The sequence below is a fragment of the Alligator mississippiensis genome, chromosome 4 (assembly GCF_030867095.1).
Source record: "Alligator mississippiensis isolate rAllMis1 chromosome 4, rAllMis1, whole genome shotgun sequence".
NCBI classification, from domain to species: domain Eukaryota; kingdom Metazoa; phylum Chordata; order Crocodylia; family Alligatoridae; genus Alligator; species Alligator mississippiensis.
Window position 1 is genome coordinate 174,696,771 of NC_081827.1, and position 26,742 is coordinate 174,723,512.

The 26,742-nt window shown below is 41.8% G+C and overlaps 1 protein-coding gene across 6 annotated transcripts; it reads left to right on the top strand.

Moving 5' to 3' along the window:
* The first annotated feature begins 4 nt into the window (after positions 1-4).
* FASTKD2 (FAST kinase domains 2) lies at positions 5-16,565 on the top strand. Of its 6 annotated transcripts, none has more exons than XM_019492331.2 (11): positions 5-93; positions 4,457-4,560; positions 5,025-5,133; positions 6,142-6,265; positions 10,746-10,885; positions 11,494-11,666; positions 12,992-13,155; positions 13,543-13,764; positions 14,252-14,336; positions 15,731-15,842; positions 16,283-16,565. In XM_019492331.2, the coding sequence occupies exons 1-11, from the start codon at positions 73-75 to the stop codon at positions 16,364-16,366; spliced, it is 1,338 nt and encodes a 445-aa protein (XP_019347876.2). In that variant the 5' UTR covers positions 5-72; the 3' UTR covers positions 16,367-16,565. The 6 variants fall into 6 exon arrangements, with proteins under 6 accessions (XP_019347876.2, XP_019347875.2, XP_019347879.2 ...); XM_019492330.2 differs by having other exon boundaries at positions 53-102; XM_059727107.1 differs by lacking the exon at positions 5-93 and adding an exon at positions 385-1,178.
* Positions 16,566-26,742: the final 10,177 nt, after the last annotated feature.

The window sequence follows — 26,742 nt, forward strand, 5'->3', positions numbered from 1 at the left end:
GCGAGGGAAGATTGTCCCCTACTCCGCGCCGTCCTCTCGTGAGACGCGTTGCGGCTATGTGATGAGGAGCGCATGGCGACTTCTCCGTGGAAGGCAGGCGAAGTAGATCCTAGCGCGGCCCTGGTTTCTCTCTCCCTCCGGTCGCTGCCGGCGGCCCCGCTGCGGGTGACGGTTGGAGGCTGCACGTGGCCTCGCCCCAGCGCCGCCCCCGCGTGCTGTTCCGAGACCCCTGTTGCTTAGATCCCGGGAGAACTGTGGTCGCCCCTGGTTTCCCGGCTGCGCCGCTAGACGCCCTCCAGCCTCTCCGTGCTGCCCCGAGACCTGGCTGTGCGCGAGCTGGCTCCAGGGCGCTAGCACTGCTAAGGGATGGGGAGGCTGGGCCTGTTTTTCCCAGCAGGTTTTTATTTTGTAGTACTGACACAGAGCAGGGAAGGGGGCTCTGTGCTGTCTCACAAAATCACGCTCCCTTTTACCAATAGTTGTCCCTCCCATTGGGGTGCGTGTATTAAAGGGGGGGGGGCGTTGATTACGATATCAACAACAGTAGTAATAAACTATAGATAACCAGTGATAAGGGAGTGGTGAGGGCAGGGTCTGTGCCTGCTCTGTAAAGGAGGCCTGGATTATTTCTTATTTTTTGGAAGAGATTGCTGAGCACTTCTCACGGGAACCTGTAAGTTCCTTTGGGAAGGGGTTCCTGGTTCCAGGATGGCATTTTTGGTCAAAACCAGAAAGAGATGCTGCTCTATAACAGTCGTGATTTCATGATTAAGGGTCTCAATGGGGATGTGGCAAGTCCAGTTTCAAGTCCCTGATGCAAATCTATTTCTATCCCTTTCCTCCCCATTCCTCAATGCTCCATTACAAAGGTGTTTCAGAATATGGTATTTTTATCTTTGAACTGAAAACTTTCTAATTAATCTGTAATGTTGAATTGATTTTGCAGCAAATTCTCTTACTGTGTTATTCAGGTCTGTGTTTACTGCTATAATTTCATCAAGACCCCTATGTTCTAAGCTGGCGTTTGAAAACTGCTAACAAGAAACTAACAGGATGAATAATAAAGTTGTTTATTTGATAAGGACAGTGAGATACTGTGGTGGTTTCAGATTTAGACCTACGAGGACATATATGTTGGAGACCAATAAACGTAAGAGTGCCATACAAAGAAAGTCCTGGTAAATATTCCTCCTTCCTGGCTTGAATCCCATCTCCAGTTTCCACCTCAAGAGACACATGATTTTAGTACAGAAGTTGGCAGTGTCAATGAAGAGAGAGCTAGAAAGACTGAGGTACATAAGGAAAGCTCTACGAATGCTTTGGATGGTATAAAAGAGATTGCAGGTGATGAAGAGAGTGCAGGTGATGAAAAGAATTTGCAAATGGAGGATGGAAGTCAGGCCCAACTGTTCTTTGATGCTCTTAAGACGTGCAAGACTCCCTGTGATATATTAGACCTACTTACAAAGTTTGATCATTCCTGGAAGTTTATTGCTAACAGTTTCACTGCAATGTGGAGATTCATCAAAAAGATGCCTGCACATAGGCAGACTTCTGAAAAACAGCTGATATTTGAGCATCCTGCCTTTGCTCCGGCATGTCAGTATCTGTTGGAGCATACTGTGAACGCTTGGGGATAGGACTTGGTGTACAGCCTGCATGCTGCATTTAAACTAGGAGTTCCCCAGAACTCGCTGCTAATTCAGACCTTGTTGAGGGTCTGTCAGGTAGTATCAGAACCTCTTTTTTAATATTGGGGTAAAGTTTCAGGGACAGTTCTGACAGGCAGTAGATGTCATAGTGTCTGAAGGTCTGTGAAGATAGAAACAGTCTGAGTTAGGTCCAGACTTTCTCTGCATTTTTCCTTGCTATGCAACATTATGAGGGGAGATGAGCTGAGCCTCTTGATCTCGAAGAACACTTGTTCATTAAGCTGTGTTGAAACCAGATTTGCCTGAAGCAGAGCTCTCTCCCCTTTGTTCCCACCTCCCCTCTTTCTTTTTCTTCTCATAATATAAGGCAGTTGTGTTGGGGGAGGAGAATAGTGAGGGGAAGGGATTTTTGCTATTTTCTTTTGATGGGAGGCAGGGTGGATTTGTTTTAAATCAAATTAATTTGAATCATTATTTAAATGTTAGGAAGCCTCAATGTAATCAGTGTTTTCTACAAAAAGTGCATTCTTGTTGCTTGATATCCTTTATTTATCTAACTTCTTAAAACTGCACTTTTAGAGAAAGGTAAGGGTGTGCCTGTGTGTATACAGACTTGCAGAGAGACAGTAGGGTAATCAGGTCTGTTATCTCTCATCTCCACATACTGCTGTTAACAAGGAAGTTATCTCTGGAAATAAAAAAACTCTCCTTATGCCTGAAGAAGGGCGTTTATGCCCAAAAGCTTGCAAAGAACAGTTTTCCAATTATTTAGTTGATCTAATAAAAGATATCACATCTACCCAAATAACTATGATCTCTGGAGACCCAAATCCACAGTTTGAGAGCTGAAACTAAACATCACAGAGATGCTTAATGGGATCTTGTCAACTGAGCACTGAGTCCCATTGGGTAGAGTGGTTTTCTTTAATCTTTACTAATCTGTGGAAGAGCCTCTGGGAACCCCATAAGATTGGGCCCCTAATATAGCCCATGGCCTGTTGCGATCTATTTATAAAACTTCTAAAAAGGTTACATAAATATATTGTCTCAAATAGTATATCATTAGAAATTATAATCCCTATTCCATGATGATATCTTTGAATTTTAACATATCGTAAAATTAAAGTTTATTTTTTTAAAACACCTTAATAAAAGAAATTTTAAAAGTAAATAAAAATCTGATTTTAATAAAAACAAAGAAAATCTGATATATATATTTTTTTTATCCACCCTGATGGGAGGGTACAGAGTCCCTCCTTTTCTCTCTGATTCCCAGTTACTTTGCTTGCTGTACCTTCCTGGCAGCTTTCTGTTATCAGCTTACTCATAGCTATATGCTTCCCTAGACTTCCCTCTTTTTCTAGCACTTTCCCAGGCTGTTGCTGCTGCCATTGACCATGAACTTCCTCTGGTCATTCAGCTTCAGGCTTTACCACAAAGGGTTTGTCACTTCTAGGACTTGGTTTATCCCCTGATTGCTGTTTGCTCCTTGATTTTCTTTTTCTCCCTCAAAACCCTCAGCTACATTCCTGCTCTTACCCAGTCTGGGGAGCTGTCATTCCCTTCCCTCCCCCACCATTTTTCCCTTTTCCTAAAATCTGTTCCCATCCACATCACCCCTTCAATATATCCTGCACCTCTGTTTCTCCACCCTCAGCCATCTTGTCTTACTGATAACCAAAAGTTATTGATAAAAGTGGCAAATTGCCTGTCATGAATGACGAGAGGCGGGTGGAGACGGAGCCCTGCTACCCAGTGACCCACGGTACTGCCGCTCTGCCTCCGGCCCCATGCACCCCCCCACCCCCTATGTCCCTTCCACCCCCCGTGTCTGGCCCCGTGCACCCCTGCTGTTCCACCACATGCTAACGCCAGCTCCCAGGAACAGGTGCGGGGAGAGGAGCTTGCATGCAGCTGCAGCCGCCAACACTCGGTGGCAGGCAACATCCCCCAGCCTCTCCTCTCCTCCTTCCCTCCCTCCCCACTTCCTCCCCTTCTCTGCCAGCTGTTGTTTGGGGTTGGGCAGCAGCAGAGGTGGAGGGGCATGGCGGCAGCAGGGGGTGAGTGCTGCTACTGGAACCCACCCTTCCTGCTCCCGTCACTCCCTTTCTCCTGTCTTCCCCGCTGCCTCCCCCTCCCTGCCGGCTGTTGTTGGGCTGGGTGGGGGAGGGCACGGTGCGGTGCCATGGCTTCCTCGCCTTCTCTGTTCGTAACACTCTGGGGCCTTGCAACCAATCAACGCGCGCCCTCTCAGCAGTGCATACACAGTTGGTCTGTAGCATTACGGACAGACAGACTAAGGCTTTTATTATATTGTATTATAGAATGGAAATAAAGCAGTCCACAACTTTCAGGGCAGGACAGGGCAACAACTTATTATATAAGGGAGTCCTAATTGAGCCTCATAGGAGGCCATTGATGTAATGAATTGGCACTGCTTAGTTGGTTAATAACTGCCATACTATTAATGATGTGATATTTGTTATGTGACCAGTTGATCTGTTCATTGACTTCTATCCCTATAGTTTGCTGTGTTTGGTACAAAGCTCTTTCTTTTCTGCACAATGTGGGTTTTTTTTTTCTTTTTGGCCTGTGTTCTCTTCTGATTTATTAATGGTAAATTAGGAATTAGTCTGCTGAAATCAGTAAAATATACTAGCCGGACTCTTTCTCTTTTGTAGGTCAAAGGAGAATGAGACTCAGTGAACTGATATTTTTCTTGGATAAAGTGGCTGGTAAAAATTGGCTGTTCCGCTTACAAGGCTGAAGTATTTTTATTAACTTTATGAACATATTTTTTATAGGAGCATCTCAATGAACTTAATGACAAGTGTCTTTCGATTCTGGTGCTTACCATAAAAAGCATGGAAAAAAGCAAGAATATAGATGCCCTTCAGTTGGAATTACAGTAAGAAAAAAATGCATCTTTAATATTTTTTTTACTTACAGTCATGTAACGTGAATGTTTGCTTCTGTGGAATATAAGTATGGCTTGAAAGGAGACTGAGTAGCATTATTTTTCTGAATAAGTTTTTAGTGTTTTTTTGGGGATTATTTACTAATGGAATATATTGGAGTATATAAGTAATAATCACTGACTGAGCAATGAAGTTTAGAAAAGGTGGGGGAGAGTTTTTCACAGGGCAGCACATTGTAGGATATCATTGGGAGATTTCTTGTCCCAGAGTAATTGCATTAGTATAGGTAGACATCCACACTGCTGTTCGATCAGTGTACAGCTGTACCAGTTTAACAGGAAGACTGGAGAAAGGGTGAATTATATCTGTATCAAGTAGAGGCAAATGTAAGGGTGTGTGCTTGCTCTGGTTCTGATTCAGGCTTCATTTAATAAATTCTATTTCCTTTTATCAGGATGGTGATGGAGCAACGGATTCCAGAGATCAGGAACATTGATCTTTTGCAAAACATAATGAAGCATTTTGGAAAAGATGCCACAGGGTTTCTCAAACAGGAATTTGAGGTAAAAGATGACAATTGTTCTTGGTTGGGCCTTCTTTGACTCCATCTAGCTAGTGCTATGGCATGGCTATTTGTTGGTTGGGTGTGGTAACAACCGTGTAGCATTTTGCAGCTGTAGAGAATGAATGGTGACTGCTCCTACTATAAGGACAGGTCAGAATGTAGACAGTAGGTTGACTATAGCGAAACTTTTTTTTAGTGAACATACACCAGCACTATTTGCTGTCAGGGTCCAAAAAGAAGTGTTTCTGTAAGAGGGACTGAAATTTAGAGAAGATGGTATTAAGAGGCAAGGAACAGATCTGTTTGTTCCCAACATAATGGAGTTCTTGTAATATTCTCTGAGTCCAGTGAAAGCACTTGGTATTGGTCAAAGGTATTTGAACTGTATTTTGACATATGTTCTCTCATTGATCTTTTCCTTCGTTGCTTTGTATGACATGTGATGTGCAAATATACTGAATTACATTCTATTTAACATCTGGTGATGCTAAAGTTAGTGGGCTTGATTTGCAGGGACAGTTGCATCAGTATAACTGTCCATCTGTATGCAGTTATTCCTGTTTTACTCACATTTAAGTGTCTTTAAGCTTGAGCCCATTAGCTTTTATTTCACTGGCTTAATTGGGTGTATTGTGTCGAGGGATAGTGCAAGGGGGAACAGTGGGCTTAGAAATCTTGCACATAGGCAAGACTGCAATAGCAGTAAATACACCAGCAATGATTTGCCATTCTGGTTGGCAAACAAAAATTATGCAGTCATTTTACCTAGTTAATTCAAGAAAGAAACTGCAGCAGCTTGAGGAGTTGATCATGGACAGCTCATACTGTGTTTGTGATAAATTGTGATTTTTTTTTAAATAGAAGAAGTGTTTAAGTTCCCCCTATCTGGTAAAGATAGAGGATTTGGCATAATTTGATCTCCCTACTCACTTTGTCTTAAGTCAGTGAAAACTTGGATGGCCTCAGTCTGTAGATAATAAGTATAATGACATTTATTTCATTTTAGAATAACGTTTTGGAAAAGTTGCATTGTTTGACTTCAGAAAATGCTCTATGTATGTTTAACATGCTGGCTGTGGTGAATTACACATCTATTCCAATCCTAGATAGCTGCAGTAAGAAAATGGTTGGTGAGTAAAACTTTACAGTTCTTCTGCACAAGCCCTTCCTGATGAGAGTGCTGTGTTTCCTTTTTTCCTATTCCTTTTAAAATTCACGAAACATCATTGTTTTAGATAATGTTATCGTAGCAGTGCAGTTCCATCTGACAAGGAGCCCTAGGTGGGTGTATTACAAAAGAAAGTAATTCTTGTGATCTCTGCCCCTTTTAATGCCATGAAAAGACATCTCTTGTGAATAGTCTTGACTGATTCATGGGCTGTATCCACTAGCCTGGGAGCTACATGGTGCCTATTGCTGTAACAGCCCTACATGGATGTTGCCCCTCACACCAGCCTGAGACTCATCTGATCCCCACTGCTGCAATGACCCTGTATGGCTGCTCCCCACTGTACCCATCAGCCTGAGGACTGCACAGCTCCCAACACTGAAATGGATGGATGTTTTCCTGCCCTCCTCCCTGTCCAACCAACACTGGCCTGGGGGCTGTGCTTACTGGACCATGAGTTGCATGGTCCCCACTACTGCAGTGACCCCATGTGGACACACAACACCCAGCAGGCCAAGACCCCAGCCCACAGGGACCCCCTGTTGGTGGTTTCAGGCCCTGGGTCAGTAGGTGCAGGTTCTTATGCCACTGCGGAGAGGAGCATTCGCTCAGGCCTCACTGTTGGAATGACCCTACAGGCTGGAATGCAACTGCAGCCCTGTATGGATGCTTCTCTCTGCATTGGCCTGGGGGCTGCACCTGTGGTCACATTACAGCACCCACTGGTGCAACAACCCCACGTGGATGCTTCCCTACTCGCACCTCAGCATTGCTGCAGCATGTACCCACATGGGCTACCATCCCTCTTGATGCATCATATGCTGTAGGGCTTCAGTCTTATCCTGAGCACTTTGTGCCTTGCCACACTGTGCTGCCCCTTGGGGCAGATGTAGAATGTAAAAGCTAGAGGACAGAGGTAGTCTAGAGACCCTGGCTGCTGTTGCAGCCAGAGCAGTTGGGGGGAGTTGTGGCTGGGCAGGACTGAGTGGACCTCAGCTTAACCACTTGTGGGCTGCATGCAGCCTGTAGGCTGCCAGTTGGACAGTCCAGTACTAGACCATTATGGCTATGGCACTGCTATTCAGCATTTTTTTCCTCATTGTTCTTTCTGTAGTGCCATGCCTTATTTACTGTACGCTGTTCAGGTGTCCTCTATGGGCAGAATTCTTAGTTTCTACTTGATGTTTTTCAAAGATGCTTCCTACTGTTGTATTGAAGTGCTCAGAAACATTCACTGAATCAGTCTCACATCATCTGTTAGGTGAACTGATGGTATTATTTGCATTTTAATTATGTGAAACTGAGAAATGGGTAACAAGAATTCGAATTCTGAGATGTTTGCCTTTTGATCCCCCCCCCCCCCCCTTTTTTTTTTGGGAATATAAATCATTGTATAGCTCTTTTGTATGTGCTAAGTCCATTGACTTTGCTTTTGTTTTCCTGATATAAATTTACCTTTTCTTTTTCCTTCCAAAGAATCATAAATAGCACAGTTATACATAGACTCAACCTGTAATCAGGCTGTCCCATAATCTTGACGTTTATACCTGTAGTATTTTTATGCAGAAAATAAATATATAAAGTCAGAATGTTTTGGGAGCTGTTTTTTTATGATCCTTAGTATATGTAACCCGTTGGGTTGTGTTCTTGGCTGTTGGGTTCTACAGTGTAATTTTTATAAGGGCAGTAGGCATTCAAGGTCCTTTTGAGTACGTAGCAGTTTACATCCAGAAGAAAAGCTGTTTTTCCTAAAATTGAACCCAAAACTGTGGGTTCTGCTTTTATAGAGTGTTGACTTACAAATAGAATTGTATAGTCTGTTTGTAAACACTCAGTACTTCTGTAAAGCAGACCCCAGGCTCTCAAGTTGGGCACCTAGGAAAAGAGAAACATGATTAGTGTCTATGTAATGGACTTTGGTCAAATCGATTTACTCAGCACCACCTAGGACCTAAGGTGGCTCGTGCAGGACAACATTCCTACTGTCTTAACCATGCAGTTGTTCTTTCTCATTCTCCAGCCACCACTTTTTCAATATGTACCTTCCAGTTGTTGCAACAAATAAGGCAGGGCTTACAGACAATAGCTGCCTTTTCAGCGTGACCTGGTTTCATCCTGAGAGCAGGCTCATCCCTGTTCACTGAATGAGGCAGCAGTCCTTTGGGGGAATGGTCTGTGATCATGTTAATAAAAGTTGTATTATAATACATACTTGCAAGGGGGTTAGTTGAAGATAATGCAGCAACCTTAATTTTGACGTTTCCTAAATTTTGAACATTTGACTTTGTAAACATAATGTTCTTTTAAAGTGGGTTTTTTTGTGCGTATGTAAAAGAAGCTTACTAACTTTTTAAAGGAAAAATCAAGCTGAAAAATCAGAAAACCCATTGTGTTGTATCACAGTGATCTCTGCATTAGTCATTAGCAGGGTTGCAACCTTTTAGATCCTTTCCACAGACATCTGGCACAGCAGTGAACAGAATAACGGACCAAAGAACAGTGTACTCTGTATAAGTGAGTAGCCTTTGGACTGAATAGAGAGTGTGTATTTACTTACCTGAGTTTGAGGTAAGCAGTGTTCATTAAGTACTCAGCACTGGCAGTGCTGTGGCTGTAGCAATCTTAAAACTGACTTGCCCTCTTCATTTCCAGGGTTTTTAATAGTTCAAGGGCTTCTCTTTGCTCACTGCAAAGCAAGCAGTAGGCAACAAGTTAACTGGGAGACTGGCAGTGTGCTATGCAAGTGACTGGTCCCGAGTATGCATACAAATCGAGTACACTGTGAAAGGCTGTAATCCTGTCTATAGACTAACTCTAGAGGTGCGTGGCAGAGCATTTTTGGTGCCTGCCACTTTAAGGGCTTAGAGCAGGCAGCAGGGCAGCTGGCAGATGTGGGCTAGCTCTGATGAGGCGGTCACATGACTGCAGGAAGGCCCTGGGATAGGAGGAGGGGGCTGAGCAGTCTCCATTTTAAACCCTGGCCCTCAGGGCTGAGGCAGCAGTTGCTGCAAGCAGCTGGAAGAACACCACCCAGTTAGAGCTGCTACTCACAACACCTTGGAGGTACAGGGCAGGAGCTGTGGGAATGGCAGGAGGCTCCTGGTCCTGGGGAATGACCGAAAACTACACCCTGCTGGGGTAGGATCGTCTACTGGATCTGCCCGTGGTGGGTTGGTCCCCAGGAAATGCCAGGCCAGTTGCTTCCCCAGTGAAAGGCAAGTATGGGGCACCTTAAAGCTTCAGCCCCAACATCCTGGTGGGTTACCCAGATGTAGGGCCAGGCATGTCTACGGACATCTGAGTCCCGTTGGGTGTAAGACCCCGGAGATCTGAGAGAGGGGGCAGAGAGAGAGCAGCGAGAGGGCGGAAGTATGTGTGGAGGCCCGCACAGAGTAGGGTGCACAGTGGTGGCCTGAAGGACTGTGGATGAGGTGTGTAGAGTAGGGTTGCAGGGGATGCCTGAAGGGCAGCACATGGGCCAACCCCCATAAGAGTGTGAACTTAAAGGAGCGGCCCAGAGCAGGTCTAGAGGCTGAGCTCAGCCCAGTGTGAGGCATAAGGCCAGCGGCGGTCATGTAGAAGAAGGGTCTGTGTGAGGGAAGCCTGAAGGGCTGCATGTGGACTGGCTGGAGTTTGAGTTGTAAAGCCTGAAGGGCCGTGTAGAGTAGGGTCCACGGGGGCCCGAAGAGGCTGTGGAATAGGGTGGGTTGAGAGTGGTCCAGTGAGGGGGGCAATATGAATGAGGCCCAGAAGCAGGCAGTGTGTTTGAGGCCCTGTGAAAGGCAGGGTATTAGGGAAGAATGCTAGAGGCCCAACAAGGGGCAGACTTTGAGCCACAAACCTTAGCTATTACCAACTTAGGATGCCATCTGTGAGGCATGGTATAGGGGAGGTTGGAGCTATGTATAATGCCCTAAGCATCAGGGCATAAAATGGGGAGCCTCCTGTATTTTACATCCATTATTTATTCATCAAGTCGTGGCAGGTGAGACAGGACAGACTGCCTCTAGACAGGTGGGCAGTTCAAAGGTGAGATTTGGTCCTGAGATGGTCCCCTGTCACAAGGGGAATAAGATACTTTACCATTTCACAGATATTTTCTTACTGCAAGGGTGGTGAGTGTGCTTGAGTGGGTACTGGTACTTCTCATTTTTGCCTAGGTTGAACCCATCTGCCCAGACCCCTCCAACATGTTATTGGTCTGGTCATGTCTCCTAGTCTTCCCAGGCCCTTGATCCAGTGCTGCTATCCTCACTTGCTCAGCGTATCTGCACTCTTCATGTTTCCTTTCCTCAACATCTCACCTAGCCCCTCTATCCTTCAGTTCCACATCTGACTTTTTTTTTTTTCACTCAAGTTTCAATTCTCATTCTTCGAGTGCCAGTAATGTCATCCTACATTTCCAGTCTGTATGCTATCTGTTCTTTTTGTTTTGTTTGCAGCGACTATCCATGGTACTCAATTTAAGCAGTTAAACCGTATTCTGCTCGCTTGCTGTATTCTCCACTACAAAAATGTAGAAATGTTTTCAGCCATAGAAAGCTATGTGACTTCATTCATCAATATGTGGAGCATTGAACAGGTGAGGATATGACCACAAGACTTAAAGTGGTATCAAACGGGGCTGGTATTAGAAAGAAGTGTGCATTCCCTGGTTCATGGAGTTCCTAATTATAACTTGTAGTTAAGTTTGTGTTCTGATTTGGGATTGCAGTGGGTTATAACTTCCAGTTTTGTTCTACTTATAGGTAGACTTTTGGTATGAAAGTTTAAAAGACATAAAATAATTAACTTAGTTTTAATTTCTTAAATGTTTAAAAGGAATAACATCGAAATTTGTTTTGCATCTAAAGCATGTTAATTTGTAACTTTTTTTTGATGTTTGCAGTGTTGTGTAGCTACCCAAATTGGTAGAGGGTGAATCTTTAATAACACTGCTATAATAACTAGTCTTAATGTTTTAGTAATAGTGTTTAATTAGGAGTTAAATATAGCAGCCCACCACTCTTTTGTTTGTTGCAGTATGGTAATAGATAAGTTAGGCTCAGGATAATATAGCTATTAACCTTTTAAAAAGTTTTGTTTTCCCAATAAACATCTCTCTAATTCTATGATACCAGCAGATTGAGTTGCCATATTGCAGTTCTTCCTGTTTTTATAACCTTTTTTCTCGTTTTTGTTTTGTTTTAGCTTATTCTGTTTCTGTCTGCCTTTGAAATTCTTCACTTTCGACCCACTAAATTGTTGGATATTGTGGCTGAGAATGTGATAAAGTATCCTGAATCCCTGAATTTGAAGGAGCTTATGATAATTTTTCGGGTGTATTCACAGCTCAGCTATGTTCCCAAATGCCAGCATCAACAGTAGGTTTTGGTGTAGAAAGTTTTATGCTGTGCTTTGTAATTGATGGGATCAGGGGCATGGAAGGGAATTGTATGTGAACAGCAACCTGAAATGCTGCTTGCCACCAATTCAAGATTTCTGTTGTGCTATCATTCTTATGTAGTCCATTTTACTATTGTATTTACTCTTTTCCAAAATGAGAATTTATTCTCTGCATATAACAAGGGGGAAAGGAAGTGGGGGGAATAAAAGTCCCTTGTTTTGGAATTAAATGCAAGGTGGTGCAGGACAGACAGCTACTGTGGCTCTGGCTCTGACTGAGTTGAGGCTGCAGCTGCTGCCTACCTCCTGGCTGTTCCACCTCTACCCCTTACCTTTTCTCCAGCATCACAGGCTTCATCCTTGGTCCAGCCTGAAGCACAGAGCACGTGTCTGCTCCAACTCCAGCTCCGGGGAGTGAGCAGGACGGGCAGAGGCTGTGTAGGATGAATTTTAAGATGACCATCCAATAATTAGATTCTATACATGGAAAATTTATTAAATTTATGAATTTTCCATGTATAGAATCTAATTATTAAAGGGTCATCTTAAATTCAGAACCATCTTAGATTCCTGTAAACACAGTAATTTCTGAAATAAGTTTGCTGTGCTTGTTGGTGTTATTTTAATAGATATTTTCCAAATAGCAAGATAATGTAATAAGAAAGGGGCTCTGTCACTTTAATTCTAGACTGACAAACTAGCAAACAGATTAGTGGTAGCTGTGAGGTCTTGTGGTCAGGGGTGGCCAAACCTACTATCCCTTCTATCCACAACCAAAACTTTGACATGGCTGAGAGGCCCAGGACATACAACTTTGGGGGGGGGAGTGCACGCACATGTACACACATGCACACATATGCCTATATGCTTCAGAGTCAACAATCTATGGCCAATGCCCCAGTTCAGATCATGATATGTAGTTGAGTGATGGGAGCAGGGGCATGGAAAGGAATTGTGTGTGAACAGCAACCTGAAATGATGCTGTTCACACACAATAATAAATGAAACAATGAAAATGAACATTTTTATTTAACTACTTTGCTTTTTTCTGGAGCTTTATTTAAACTCTCTGGGATCTTCATGCAACTTGAGAGCTGTGAGTTTGACCACTGATGGTCTTAAGCATTGCCTTATAGGCTTCAAAGTTTGTGTGCTGGACTTGGGTTCTAGTTATATGAGCTAGATAGGATCCCTGTTTGGGGATGTTGTCTGAAATATAGATTTTATTAATAATATTGAGTTCATTTACATACATTTGTATATAAAGATGTCTTTCTCCCCTTGCCCCCCTTCTTTTTTGAAGGTTCTTTGAGGCCCTCAATTGCTCCTTGAGTATATACCTCCCCGGGATTTATAATGCATCCTTGCTGCAAGCAGTGTATTCATTCTGCGTTCTAGGATATCATCCTCAAGCTGCACTTAATCACCTCATGCAAAAGGATGTCCTCAGTGACCTTCTAAAACCAGGTCAGGCAGTAGTTTGGGTGTATTATCTCCTTGAATTCAGTAGTGTGCCTTTGATACAATCACACCCTGAGGTGTGGATAAAGATTACAAGCTAAGAGGAGCACGAGTAGTTAACATCAGATATGAAAGACCCCCAAATTTTTGTTGGCCGTTATGGTGAATTAACAAGATGACTAACAACATCCTTGAAGATATGTTTTCAAGAAACAATATTCTCTTATCCCCAAATTGGAATTAATCTCTTGTTAAGCAAATCTAAAATCTGTTCTCATCCCAAATGTTAGCCTATGAAACTCGGGATTTTATGAGATAACACAATATAATAAAAAGCCCAATGTTTTCCTTATTTTGTATCTCTCTCTCTCTCTCTTTCCCTCTTTCTCTCAGATGATCTTAACTTAAAATTCAATGAAAGGATGCTGCACACAGTGTATGTGTGTTTGAAAGTTGATGGGCATTCATTCAGCAAGCCAGCATCCGTATTGCAGACGAAATCCTCCTTCCCCATAGCTATGAAACCCATGGAGGTTCAGGAGGTACTGCAGGCAATTCTAGGAGATAAGAGCATGTTTCGCCATAAAGTGCAGCTGGAACATGGTTACAAGGCTGGTATGAAGCCATTTTAATGTCATGATTTATAATCATGTTTCATATTGCTATAAATAATTTTAAATTGGTGTATAGTGATTAAATAGCACTAAAATATAAAATTCAGGTAACAAGAAGTTTGCTAGCAAATGACGTCCTCAATTTGTGGCTGTATTTTGTAGAAAAGTGATGCTAAAATACTTGGAGAGTTACTCCTTTTCTGCAGAATTGGTTTGGGCATTTGGTTTTAATGTTTTGTGGCTGATGTTACAAAGTCAGTAGCTGTTTTAAATTTATGTTGACCTTTTTAATGAGCCACTTTTCAAAGCACCTTTTCGAAGAGTGTGTCAAAACAGCAGTGGCATCTGTTTGCTGCTTGGAAAAAAACAAACTGTTCAGAAACATAATAGATATAACCATTTTCTTTTTCTGTTGATTTCTTGATATACTGGTATAAATATATTCAGGCTTCTTACATGATTTTAATACTTGATTGCTCTGCTTTCAGAGTTTGAAATAAAACTGGATGCAGAAAGAAAGAAGGTTCTCCCTGTAACAGAAACAGATGACCCTGCAGATTTAAATGTTCAAAGGTGCCTTTTATTCAGCTACAGGTTTTCCTTAGCAGCCCATTTTATCTGAGTTTATTCCTGTTGTTCATTGATATGCAAAGGTAAAGCAAATACTTCACTTTGCTCTCATAAAAGTATGAAAAAAATACCTGATCACATCAGATCAGTGGTCCATCTGGACCAAGGTTTGGAGCCAATGAGAGGCCAGCACCAATCTTCAGAAAAAGGTATAAACAATCTCATGGCAGATGGGTGAGGTGATCTTTCCCTATAAATCTCTTGCACTCTTTCCCTGATAATGGGAGATCAAGTTAAGCTAGGGGTGTTAAAACACATGGACTACAGGTTAGATCTGGCTTGTGGAACCCTGTCATCTGGCCAGTGGGGTTCCTGGAGGAGTTGCCAATAATTCAAGGGCAGGGCCCACTGCTGAATTCCGGGGTATGGAGCCCTATTGGGGGTGCATTTTGGCAGCTGCAGGACGAATGATGGCTGCATTAACCCCTGTGGCTCTGTGCCAATGAAGTGGCTAAAACAGCTGCAGCAGTTAATGCTGCTGCCATTCTCTTTGCTGCTGGAGGTAGGTCTGGATCTGGGTTGCAAGGCTCCTCATTGTCTGGATATGGCCCAGGAGGGCAAGTGAGTGTGACACCTCTGGGTTAAGCCATGAAATATGAAGTTTTGAATCCCTCCTTTTTTCATTGACTCTTACATCTCTGGATGCATTTGTCATCCACTTTGAATCTTTCTAAAAGAAAATGGAGGATTAAAGTCCTGACCTCAACAGCATCCTGTAGCAATACTTGCACACTGATGAGTCTCAGTGGAGACCAGGTTAATTCTGTGCTGAAAATCTGTCAGTGCTGTTGGGAAAGCTTAAGTGAGATTTATGTGCCGTGTAAACCTTGTGTTGGGTTCCTGCAAAGGGGTGAAGAATTTCCCTTTGCCTTTTGGGAAAAGGAGAGTTGGTGACCTTTGCACCAATGCTCCTTGTCCTTCTACTAAGCACAGGTCTTCCACGCACCTTCCAGACAGGTATGGGGCTTCTACAGCAAGTAGTAAAAAATAAATGAAGGGAAACAAGCAGAATATGAATATCATGCAGATGAAATGTCTATTTTACACAACAGTAATTTGAGCTTTTCTAGAATAAACAGTAGTCTAAGAATTTGGCTATTTTGGATGGACCCCTACACCTGCATGTAGCTTATTCTAGTGGGGCTTGTCAAGCCGGGAGGTGGAAAGAAATGATTAAATGAGAAATGGGCACAATAATGGCAATAATAACATCAGCAATATTTTGTAGTACTAATGGTAATCCCTCAAAAGTTAGTTTTTGAAGAACACTCAAATTGCATCAGTGCAATAGTTTTCTGTACTGCTTTAAAGACTATTACCCTTCTCCTTTGTTACAGAGTCATTTTTCTCTACACTTCTGAATCTGATTTTTGTTTGGACATGTGTCCCCGAGGGACCCTGGCAATGAAAATGAGGCATTTAAAAGCATTGGGATATTGTGTGATTCTGGTAAGAAGAGGCATTGCAAGAGAGGTTGTCCCTATAATTGCATCATATTATTGTTACAGCATATATGGGATAGATGAAGTCTAACTGTGGGTTGTGAGCTTAACTCATGAGGAACACCTCCTTCCTAATGGGTGATAGAACTGATGGCATAATAAAAGGCAAGGGAACTCCACTGCACTGTAGCAAATGGATATTTTGCATGAAAGATACCAAAATTCACCAACAGCTAAACCAGAAGCCACTGAATTCCTATACTTAAGACTTGCATGAATTTGGTCACATGTTGGCTCCTATGCTTGTTGTATGTGGAATTGTTAAAAAGCAGGTACTCATTATGCCTGTTTCCAGTCATCAAGCCCTTTTTGGTTCACAAGGCAATGTGATTTGCTGCTTACAGCACAACTAATGCATCTTTCTCTCTCTCTCTTCCTTTTTTTAAGTTTTCTCATCCAAAATTCCAGAAATTGGGGAAGAAGGAAGCAGTTGAGTTTTTGAAGGAAAAAATTTATTCAGCAGATAATTAATCTGTAAATTTATTTTGGACATAGAAAATCTATTAAAATGAAAGGAAAATATTCTAAGAAGAAAAATGTCTGGTGACACAGCAGCCTGAAGAAATTTTTAAATTCAACTCTTTGTATTGGTTTGAACTCAGCAAGACAAGCAGATACTTTCAAAGCATAAATGTATTATGAAATAATGTAGAATAAACCTTTGAAACCAGTAATGTGTATTAACTTAAAAATGAAATCCTACTTTTAGTGTTGAACATATATGTAATCACAAATTAGTATATGGGTACTCCATGATCAAGAGTTCTTGTGTGTTTTTTGAATCGGGGTAGGTTGGGTTTGTGTCTGCAGTTGCTGTAAGGGGGAAAGACATAATGTGAGTTGCGTGTCTTCATTACAGTTGTGTAAGCACTTTATCCAGAACAGCAGTCCATTCTTAGCTGTTGCCTAGAATGTAAATTCCAAACGTCAAGGCCCTGACAAGTTTGTAGCAAAGGAAATAGCTTTGTAGTCTTGTCTTCAGAAGGTAGAACAGCATGGTATTCCTTATTCTGCATGCTTTTCCTCAGATCTGCAGCCCTCTTCCCCCCCCCCCCCAAAAAAAAGGACTGAGAGTTAGATGCAAGATTCATGCGTCTCACATATTGCTGTGAACTTGCCTCTAATAATTGTTCGTTTTAATATTACCTCTGACCAAGCTGTTTTCAACTGTGAACCTTTTGGTTTCATCATCACATGATGCAGCATCATCTGCCTTAGCTCATTAATGAGCTGGAGGATACACTAGTGCTATGGATTTGATGGTATTGGCTGACTGGTGTGAGTTAGATGTTTTGCTAGCTGAGAACTGTAAAGTAGATGTGATGTGTGTCAAGGTAGTTTTTAGGGGCAAGTGTATGTCTTTTGACTCTGCTCTTGTGAGTGTTTATTGACAGGTGCCTTCCAGAGCCTTTCAGTGAAAATTTGACAAAAAAGATAAGGTATTAAATATAGGTTTAAAAAAAAAGAAACGAAATATAACTCCTGAATGGGTTATTTTGAGCATTTTGTTAATGTTGAAATGTGGTATTCCTATGTGAGCAGATGCATCTGTTGCCTATTTCTGTGGCATCTGTCCCATGGTAATGATCTTGTTTTATCAGAACAAGCAGATATACCCTTTTACAGTGACTTTATCTGACCTAATGGTGGTGCTCTTGCTTCATATGCTGAGCAGTAAGAACTGTACCATTCTTTGTCTCTCTGAATTTAGCCTCAGTATCTGGCTTGAAGCATTTCAATGATGTGATAAAAACCAAGGTGAAAAGAAAGCATGTGTTTTTCTAAGTTGCTGCCCATTCCATCATGAAATAGATAAATTGAATACAGTAGTAGCAAGATTCTCTCTATAAAAATATAAAGTTATGAATGTAGAGTTATTATGGATGGTTTGGGAATTACATACAACAAGAAGAGCTGTCTTTACTGTATTTTAGTCTGGTTGAAACCCTGAAGTCTGGGAATATTGCCAGTAAAAAGTGATCTTGTTGAAATGTAGAACTTGACTTCTAGACTGAAGAAATTTGCCTAGGTTGTTGCTGGGATGTCCCCCTCTCTGGATCAGATGTAACAAATACTGATTGTGTGAATTTGCCTTTTTAAATCAAGCAAGAATGCTAACTAACTACTACTCTTCCTATTCATGCTAAGTCCTAGTGGGGTAGAATGTGTATCCACTACACTGAGCTGATGACCGCTAGAAAAATACTTGGTCTTATAACCAGTGAAGCACCTCATTATGTTTGTTAAAATCTAACGGATCCATACAGAAAGCACATTTCCTGTGCCAGATGGTTTGCAATACCATCATGCTTATACTACTGTCAGCTTTATTACTCTTCCATCTTATTTGTATTTTGATACGAACACGTAAGTAATCATGAGCAGTTACAAAAAAAAATTTGCTTCCAGTGGGGACTTTAGACTCTTCAGGCTCTGTGAATATCTTTCGCCCTATATTCTTTGCTTTAAATGTGCCTCTTATGGATCATAATGCCTTCATTCTTGATTTGATAGAATCTAGCATTTCCCTGTGGTTTGTGTCATGAACAGTCATTCACTGTGTAGTGATCATCATGATATTTGGAAGGACTACAAGGTTTTTTCGAGTATCAAATTAGGGAAGGCCAAAATATGCTTGTAGGCTGGAGTATATATTTATGACATGTTCCCCTCCTGCTCCATATCTGCAAATGAGAGGCTTGCACAAAGATCAAGTACAACTTGGCTACTATTTGATAACCAAACTTATTGGTTACTATCAAGTAGCTAATTGTAGTGTTCACTCCTCATTCAGTAGGGAAATACCCATGCAACTACTTTGGGCTTCTGCCCATTTCTTTTGCTTTTTTTTCACTATCATTTTTCTTTTTTATCATGGTGGATCTCTTTTCTTTAGCTTCAGTTTTCTTCCTTATAGTAGTTCCTATGGTCTCAGCACCCTGCACTCTTCTTCCCTCTAATCCTTTCTGTGCATCAAACAATTGGCAATTAAGCAGTTAATGTTGATATTGAACAGTCATTTTAGCTGACACTTCAGTGAGATTAATAGGGGACAGGAGAGTTCATGCATACCTGAGCAGAAAATTTTATTCCCTAGCCTATGTAAATAGAAAACATATAAACAGGAAACCCACGTTACAATTAATTCATAGGGTCATAGAAATTAGGGTTGGAAGGGACCTCAGGAGGTCATCCTCCAGTTCAACCCCCTACTTAAAGCAGAACCATCCCCAACTATATCTTCCCAGCCAAAGCTTTGTCTATCCAGGTCTTAAAAACTGCCAAGGATGGAGATTTCACAGCCTTTCTGGGTAACTTGTTCAGTGTTTTACTACCTTCCTAGTGAGCCAGTTTCTTCTAATATTTAACTTAAACTCCCCTTGCTGCAACTTGAGACCATCATGCCTTGTTTTATCATCTGCCACCACTGAGAGCAGTCTAGCTCCATCCTCTGTAATCACGCTCCAGGTTCTTGAAGGCTGCTGTTAAATCCCCCACCCTCCAGTGGGTGCATTTACATGTGCACTTTAATGCACAGTAGCCTATTTTACTGTGCGTTAAAGCAACATTTAAAGAACCATGCAATTATACTAATGCACAGTAAAATAGGCTGCTGGTCATTGTCACTTAAAAATGCTGCTTTCAGTACTGCACATTAGGGCAACCTAATGCACATTTACTTAGTACCTCATACTGGAGGTACTAAATTTAATGTACTTTAGGAAAAGTGCATTAATGCACACGTAGACACACCCAGTCTTCTCCAGACTAAATAAGTGCAGCTTCTCAGAAGGAATGTGTCCCAGGCCCTAACCATTATTGTTGCCCACTGGACTCTCCAATTTGTCCCCTCATTTTGAATCTATGAAACCTTAAGCGACTGCCTAAACAGTCACAAGACAGTAAGATTCTGCCCTGTTTACTTCCCCTTCTTGCATCCTGTAACTAGCAGGAGTCTACTACTGCCAAGTCTCATTAAAAATAGGTACACTTATGGGCTTGAGTTTGTGAGCCTAGCTCACCAGTTGAATTCAACTCATCTAATATGAGTAAGGAATGAGTAGGCATCATCACATGAATTACTTGGATGAGTAAAGGCCTTGGTTTTTATGCAGTATTTTTATGAGGCATCTTCAAATGTTTCACAGCCTTAAATTAGTCCACAAAATTCACTGAGAAATAGCACAGGGAAGTAATTAAGTGTCATAGCGTGTTAAAGCTGGAGTATTTCTAAGAATAACTGAAGAGTTCATGAAGAGAGGGATTAGGAGGTAGAGACAATGTCTTGCCAAGGTGGAGAATCTTACAACTGTAGTATGATGTGGAGGGATTGTAATGAAGTTGGAGCTGTAAGGGAAAAACAAAAGGTCTGTGAGGTAGCTTGAATCAAGGACATTGAGGTTTTAAAAAAAATAGCAAGTCCTTTGACTGAGAACCAAAAGCTGTTTCTTGGTGGGTATGATGGCCATTTCTTTGCACGTGTGCTGCAGTCTAGAACTTGGAAATTGCAGAAGAAGGGGATTGGAATAGTCAAGAATGCTACTAAAACTGAATACTAGATCTATCCCTAGACTATTGGAATTGCTATTGAAAGCTTGATATTGAACATGCCCCCATGGGCTGGTTTAGTGTGTGGGGTAGGTCCCTGGGATGAGACCAGTTTGTGGGCCCAATCTGGCATGCATAGGGCCAGGGCTTGATCCTGCCTCTGGTCCCTGGCCCCACATGTGTTCAATTAGACCTCAGCCCCTCATATGCCATGCTGAGCCCTGGCCCCAGCTCCAGGCACACTAAATTGGGCCTCCTCACTCTGGCCACAGCTCCATATGTGCACTGTATTGGGCCCCACTGCCCCAGGCCTGACTCTGGACAGGGCCATGTCACCTTGCCCATGGGGTTTAGAAACTTGGTGGTGAGGGAGCTGTGGCAATGTTAGTTGCCACTGGTCCCCTACCACATTTCCAGACCCTTGGGGAGACCTGCAGACCAGATTGCATGGGTCTGCTGGATCTGGGCTGTAGGCTTGGGCTCAAGTACCCTTGCCTCAGGTCATTTTCAGGTACAGAAGCACATTGTGGTGAGAGAAATGTTAAGGAATTCTGCAGGGAGAGAGAGGATGAATGCTAAGAAGCACCAGTCTGTCATCTCTTGCTGTACTTAGAAAATCTGACTGAGCTTCATTCATTGTCATTTAATGTCATAAGATCGCAAGGCATTTTAGCACCCCCTCCTCCCCTTCATTTAAATATTCAAAGTAGTAATTTTACTTGGCATGAAATGCTCTCTTTCTGTTCATTGCTAACAGCCATAGAAGCACTGGAGCAGCAGTCATGCTGTTCATACCTTTTATATAATAGTAAGATAATTGATATTTGAGCTAGGTATGTGAGGTCCACCTTTTTGATAGGACTACCTAGCCCTTCTCTTTGCCTTGGTATCTTCTGACTCAACTGGGTACAATGAGCGTAAAAGGCTGCTTATGAGTGCTGCAACTGGGTGCTTTAGAGACCTACTAGCGCTTACACCCTCTGGTCTCTCCCCTATTTGGTAGACTCTTGCCACATCTTGATGTTAAAATTTAATAAGGGAGGCTGCACAGAGAGCAAGGCACGCTTTTGAAGAGGTGGGCCCTGTCTGGTCTAAGGCACCCCCACCTCCACCTCCCAGCCTTGTCCCAATTTTACTCTCACTGAGCTATGATTTTCCATGATAAACCCAAAATCAAATGCCAAAATATATAAATATTTAGAATTTATTGTATTATAGTGATTGAGGCAATGATAGGTTTTCAATATATAGTGGTATTTCATTTTAATTGTGGAAAAATGTGGATTTGGGGTTTTTTAATTGGAGAATTCGCACGGGGGAGAAGGGTTAATCAGAGAATTTGCGATTTTTAAGCAGAGAAAACCAGGATCCCTTGTCATCAGGCTCTGCTTGCTCCTGGGCGCAGTGGCTGTTTTGTTTTGTTGTCTGGGATCACCACCTGGCACACAGACAGAAGAGACAGAGATGAAGGGGAAAGTAGTGAAAGGGGGGGGGGGGGGAGAGGGGAGGGACAGGGGTCAGAACTATGTAACCAGGAATCCAAGAGGAAAGGACCTCTAGCAGGGACAAGATACGCTGGCAAACACACTAAAGATAAGAGGACAAGGTGGAGGGAGGGGGATGAAAGGAAAGGAAAAGGGTAACCATGAATCCCCTTCCCATTCTAGTAACATAGTAGCTGATCCGTGTGATTTGATGGCATTATATACCCATTTCACAGGGGCATAATTGCACAATGAGCAAAGCAGCGGGGAATTGCTCTGTGTCTGCAGCAAGCGACTGATACAAGTCTTCCTTGTCTTACAGAGAGCAAGTCCAGCTTTCCGTTTTACTCTGCTCCCCGTTCATGAAAACACTCCTGTACAATACAGTGGTAGACAGTATGGTTACCATAGCACCCAGCAAGTGCAAATATGCTCTTCCCTTATGTTGCATGATGGAATTCTGATAAATAGGAAAATTCTTTCATCTGTCACTGTTTCATGTGTAGAAATGTACTGATGCCTTCAGATGGAGACGATACTTGCTGAATTGTTCATTCTACCACTTACAAATAGGTGCCACATCTTAGTCTCCTCAGTCCATTCTGCAGAGTATGCTAGGTTTCTTGCATTTGTGTGTGGTGGTTGCAGGTGTCTTGCATGTAGCTTCATCTGCCTTACGTTGTGTAGGGGAAGCAGATCATCACTGTCTTAAATTAAAGTCACTGGAGCTACAACAGCGTACACCAGTTGAGGTTCTGGCATTATAATTTGATCATCAAAAAAAGAAAACTTCTATTGTTACACAAACCTGATTTTTTTTTTTTTTTTTCTTACTGGAGTCATGAATGGGGAGGCCCAGTTATGAACCTGGCTGGGCCTGGTTCTGATCTTGTTGAAGCTGGTATAAAGCAAGAGTAATGCCACCGAATTCTGATTTGTAGCTGCACAAATTGGATTACAGCCAGGCCAATTTTTCCTACACAGGGTCAATACTGGTACAAACAAACCTGTGTTTATTTCACAATGGTCTTCAGTAAGTTGTTTTTTGTTGTTGTTTTAAGTGCCTTCCTTACATTCCTGATTCCTTCCACCATTATATATCTTACAGTTGCAATAATCTCAGCTGTGAATAGCAGGTTTCTTTATTTGCCTCTCTGCATATCTGGGGCTCAGTCCTGGGCTCTGGATGCCTTTTTTTTTTGTGCTGGCTCAGCAGTATACCAGCTAGACTGGTGCTCTACTGAGGCAACACAGGGATCCTGGGGTCGAATAAAGCTGGCAGAATCCACACTAGCAGTGGGGATATGTTGAAGATACTGGGGGATAATTTAATACTTCTGTGTTCATATCAATTCTTAGAACATGAAATTAACACTAGTGGCCTATGAGAGGAATGAGACAGGTTGGATGTTACATTGTCTCCTAAATTAAGAATTAAGTGCTTTGTCAGCCTAGATCACTTTTTGAGACAAAGGAAAACAGACAAAGATGGACAGCGCCCAAGTAGGAGAGATCATTCATTTGCTCCGTAATTCCCTGCATCCGAAATACAACATAAAAATGGTGTCTTGCCTGTCTGTTCGCAAAGAGTGTCTGCTGCCAGAAGAGACAGAGGATGCAGAAAAGAGAAAAAGTGCTCATTTCTACTAAGTGGCTGCATCCCACCACAGTGATTGTGATGAAATACTTGCAGCATCGTTCTGCATGTTTCCTGACCATACAAAGAAAAGAGACTACTCTAGCTTCAGTTGGAGGTTAAGTCCAAAAATAATTGCACAACATCCTCTTTAAAAATCAAGCTGCTCTATCTAAAAATGCTGTGCTTAAGGCAAAGCTGATGACAGCCAAAAGAGAAGGGAAGGTCTTGTTCTTATGCTTATGTCTGTGGTTTAGAATTCCTTGCTCTGCACTGGGGTCCTGTGTGACCTTAGCCACTGAATTGCCCCTGTTCCCATCTACACCATGTGGATAGTACCTTTTGCATGTGTGATGGGAGGTAGATGTTTGCTAATTACTGAAAACTCCCTAATCAGCACACATGCTGAAAAACAGCATGCCTGAACAGACATACGGCTAGGCTACCAGCTTTTAAAACAAGCAATCAGACTTTCTGCAACCTGGTTGACCCCCTGCCCCAACTGCATTTTCCTAGCTATCGCATACTTAAAAAACCCCAACAACAAACAAATCAGATGTACAACTCTTTACTATGTGCCTCATTAAAGCTGATAGGGGTTATTGTTACTTGCAGTGGAACAGGTGTAGACTTTAATTCGGGTAAGCACTGTAATCTTCCACTGTGCACTTTCATCCATGTAGACCCTCCTAACATCATTAGAACTCCTCTGGGGCACTGGGGATTCACCTTATCAGTTCCTGAAGCAGCAGTGGGGTGTCCTCATGTTAACAGTCTTGTAGAAATCTGAGCAAATACTTAATTTCATGCATGTGAATAGTCCTATTTTGTTCAATGGTATTAATCTCATGGTTAGAGTTAACTACATGGGTAAGTGAGTGCAGGACTGCGGCCAAGGGTTAATATTAAAAATGTTTTACCACCACAGAAGGTAATTTCCTACTCTAAAGTGAAATTAATAGATTAGGGTTGGGCTTTTTTTTTGTAATTGTATTCAAGCATATTTGCATCTAATCGTTTATGCTGTTTAACTAGTTAATAAACCATTTTACTGCTTGTAATAAAACCCATTAAAAATAATGTTGGTTACCCTAGAATGCAGTGCTGTAAGCTGTTTTTTAACCATTAAACAGTAATAATGGGTTATGTGTGGTCTTTTACAGTTTTGCTGGTAGTGATAAAATAATACTTCATTTACTTACTTAAAAAGTTAATTATTTTATTTGAAAGACACAAGTAAAATGGGCTTTTAATGCAGTAAAGCAACCTCTTATAAAATTATCTTAAAAACTTGTCTGAAGAGGCTACCTTGAAACTCCTATGATGGAAAACAATGGGATTGTGTGTACTTCTGCACAGTCAGGGACCACTCATTTAAATCTCCCCCTGCTAAACTGCAGCCAATATGGCACCAGTTCTGCAAATCTTTACCCAGGAGAGCAGTGCCATTGAAATCGCTAGTTTGACTTGGGTAAAACAAAAGGCTTCTCTTACAAGTAAGAGTTTTCACCATTGGAATAAAAGTTAGACAATGTGACAGCTGCCAGTGACAAATCTTCAATGCATTCATATCAACCTCAGATAATGAACAACTCTTTGATCAAGCAACAAGGACTAAACTTTTCAGTCAGCTTGCATGGATGTACCCCAGGTTACCACAGAATCTGAGACAGAGATTGTTCTCAAAATAAATGCCAAGCTGTGATCTAGAAGTACTCAAATGTTCTGTAAGAATTTTACTTGCTTAAGGACTGCTGGATTATGCTCTTTGTGCTTGATTTTCAGAGAGGCTGAATTAGTTCCCATTGACATTTCTGGTGGATTTCTGGGTGCTCAGCACCTTAGCTTTGGATGCAGAGCCCAAACAGAACTGTCCATAATCCATGTCAAAGAATGCTGGTATTGTTGCCTAAAAAAGCCATGTACAGAGATTGATGTCTCTCGAGGATGTCACAGACTTTCCAGACCTATGAGAGATTCAGGATCTAAATTTGTGTACTAATAGTATTAGCAGTTATTGAGAAGCTTTTGAAAGCACCTCTAAACGTCCCTAAATAAGTAACTCTGACAGTTCCTAAATCGTGCACCAACCTCCTCATCACATGGTGGGTATTTAAACTTCACTTTAGTAAAACCAGCTTTTATATTTATTAGGATAACCGCACATTGCTTGGGCTGGAATTCTTTCTATTTTAAGACTTTTTAATGATCAAACAGTAAAATCTTTAGTGTGTTCTGTGCAACCTGAAGATGTGTGATATATAGCTATAACTGCATGACTTGGAAGATAGCTCTAGTAAGTTATAGCAGCTTTTAGGCAACTCTAAATTATACTGGAACCAGTGCTTGGACACATTCAAGTTTGAGAATCCAGAAACCATTACAGTGGGTCAGTATTTTTCAAGAAGACCAGTTTTCTTGCAGAAAATACTAATTTTATGAACATATTATAATTGTAATTATTTCCTGGTATGTCTTGGTTTTACTTGATTTTTGTCCAACAAGCTACTTTATAACGTCAGAATTAAGGGATGTGAGAAGTGAGGGTTTTTAGTGATACTTTTTATTGGGATGGACTGCGTAGTTAGTAGAGATGTTACATGAGTTTTTGGGAAATGTTTGTGCCAGCCATAAAGCCTATAATCCTTGTGAACACCAACAGCGACACTGAGATTAACATAATGCTCTTTCCAGTGGACTGCAATAATTCTGAGTGTTTTGGTCACCGATGGAAACTGAGGCTTTGGTGAAAGAGACCTGCTGTAGGAAAAAGCTGGGGACATGGCATGTGTATCAGAACGTTGATCCAAGTTAGAAAGCATACATCTTACATCTTAAGCTGAGCTTTTATCACATTTAAGTGCTATGCTGATGTGCTGTCAGGAATCTTGATGGAAACAGTGCGTGAAGAATATCCTGTAATCCCTGCAAGAAAAAGGCAAAACCAATAAACCAAGGCACTTCTGACAGATGAATGAGAAATCCTGCTGCTAATTCAACCTAGGGAGCCAGAGACAATGTGAAGGTGAGGCACAGAGGTGGTTTTGGAAAGAGAGTCAGGTGACCGATTTTATATTCCTGCTGCAGTGAGAGCAGAAGACCAGGACTTAAATTACTCCTACTTTGACTATTATGGCTTAAGTCATAGCAGTAACCCATTGTATTAATTTTAGTGAGTG

Excerpts from the sequence above, each read along its gene's own strand:
- FASTKD2 (XM_019492330.2), top strand. The coding sequence starts at position 73 with ATGGCGACTTCTCCGTGGAAGGCAGGCGAA. Across the intron at positions 103-4,456 it reads CTCCGTGGAAGGCAGGCGAA|GAGCATCTCAATGAACTTAA; the intron begins GTAGATCCTAGC and ends TATTTTTTATAG. Across the intron at positions 14,337-15,730 it reads GCAGATTTAAATGTTCAAAG|AGTCATTTTTCTCTACACTT; the intron begins GTGCCTTTTATT and ends CCTTTGTTACAG.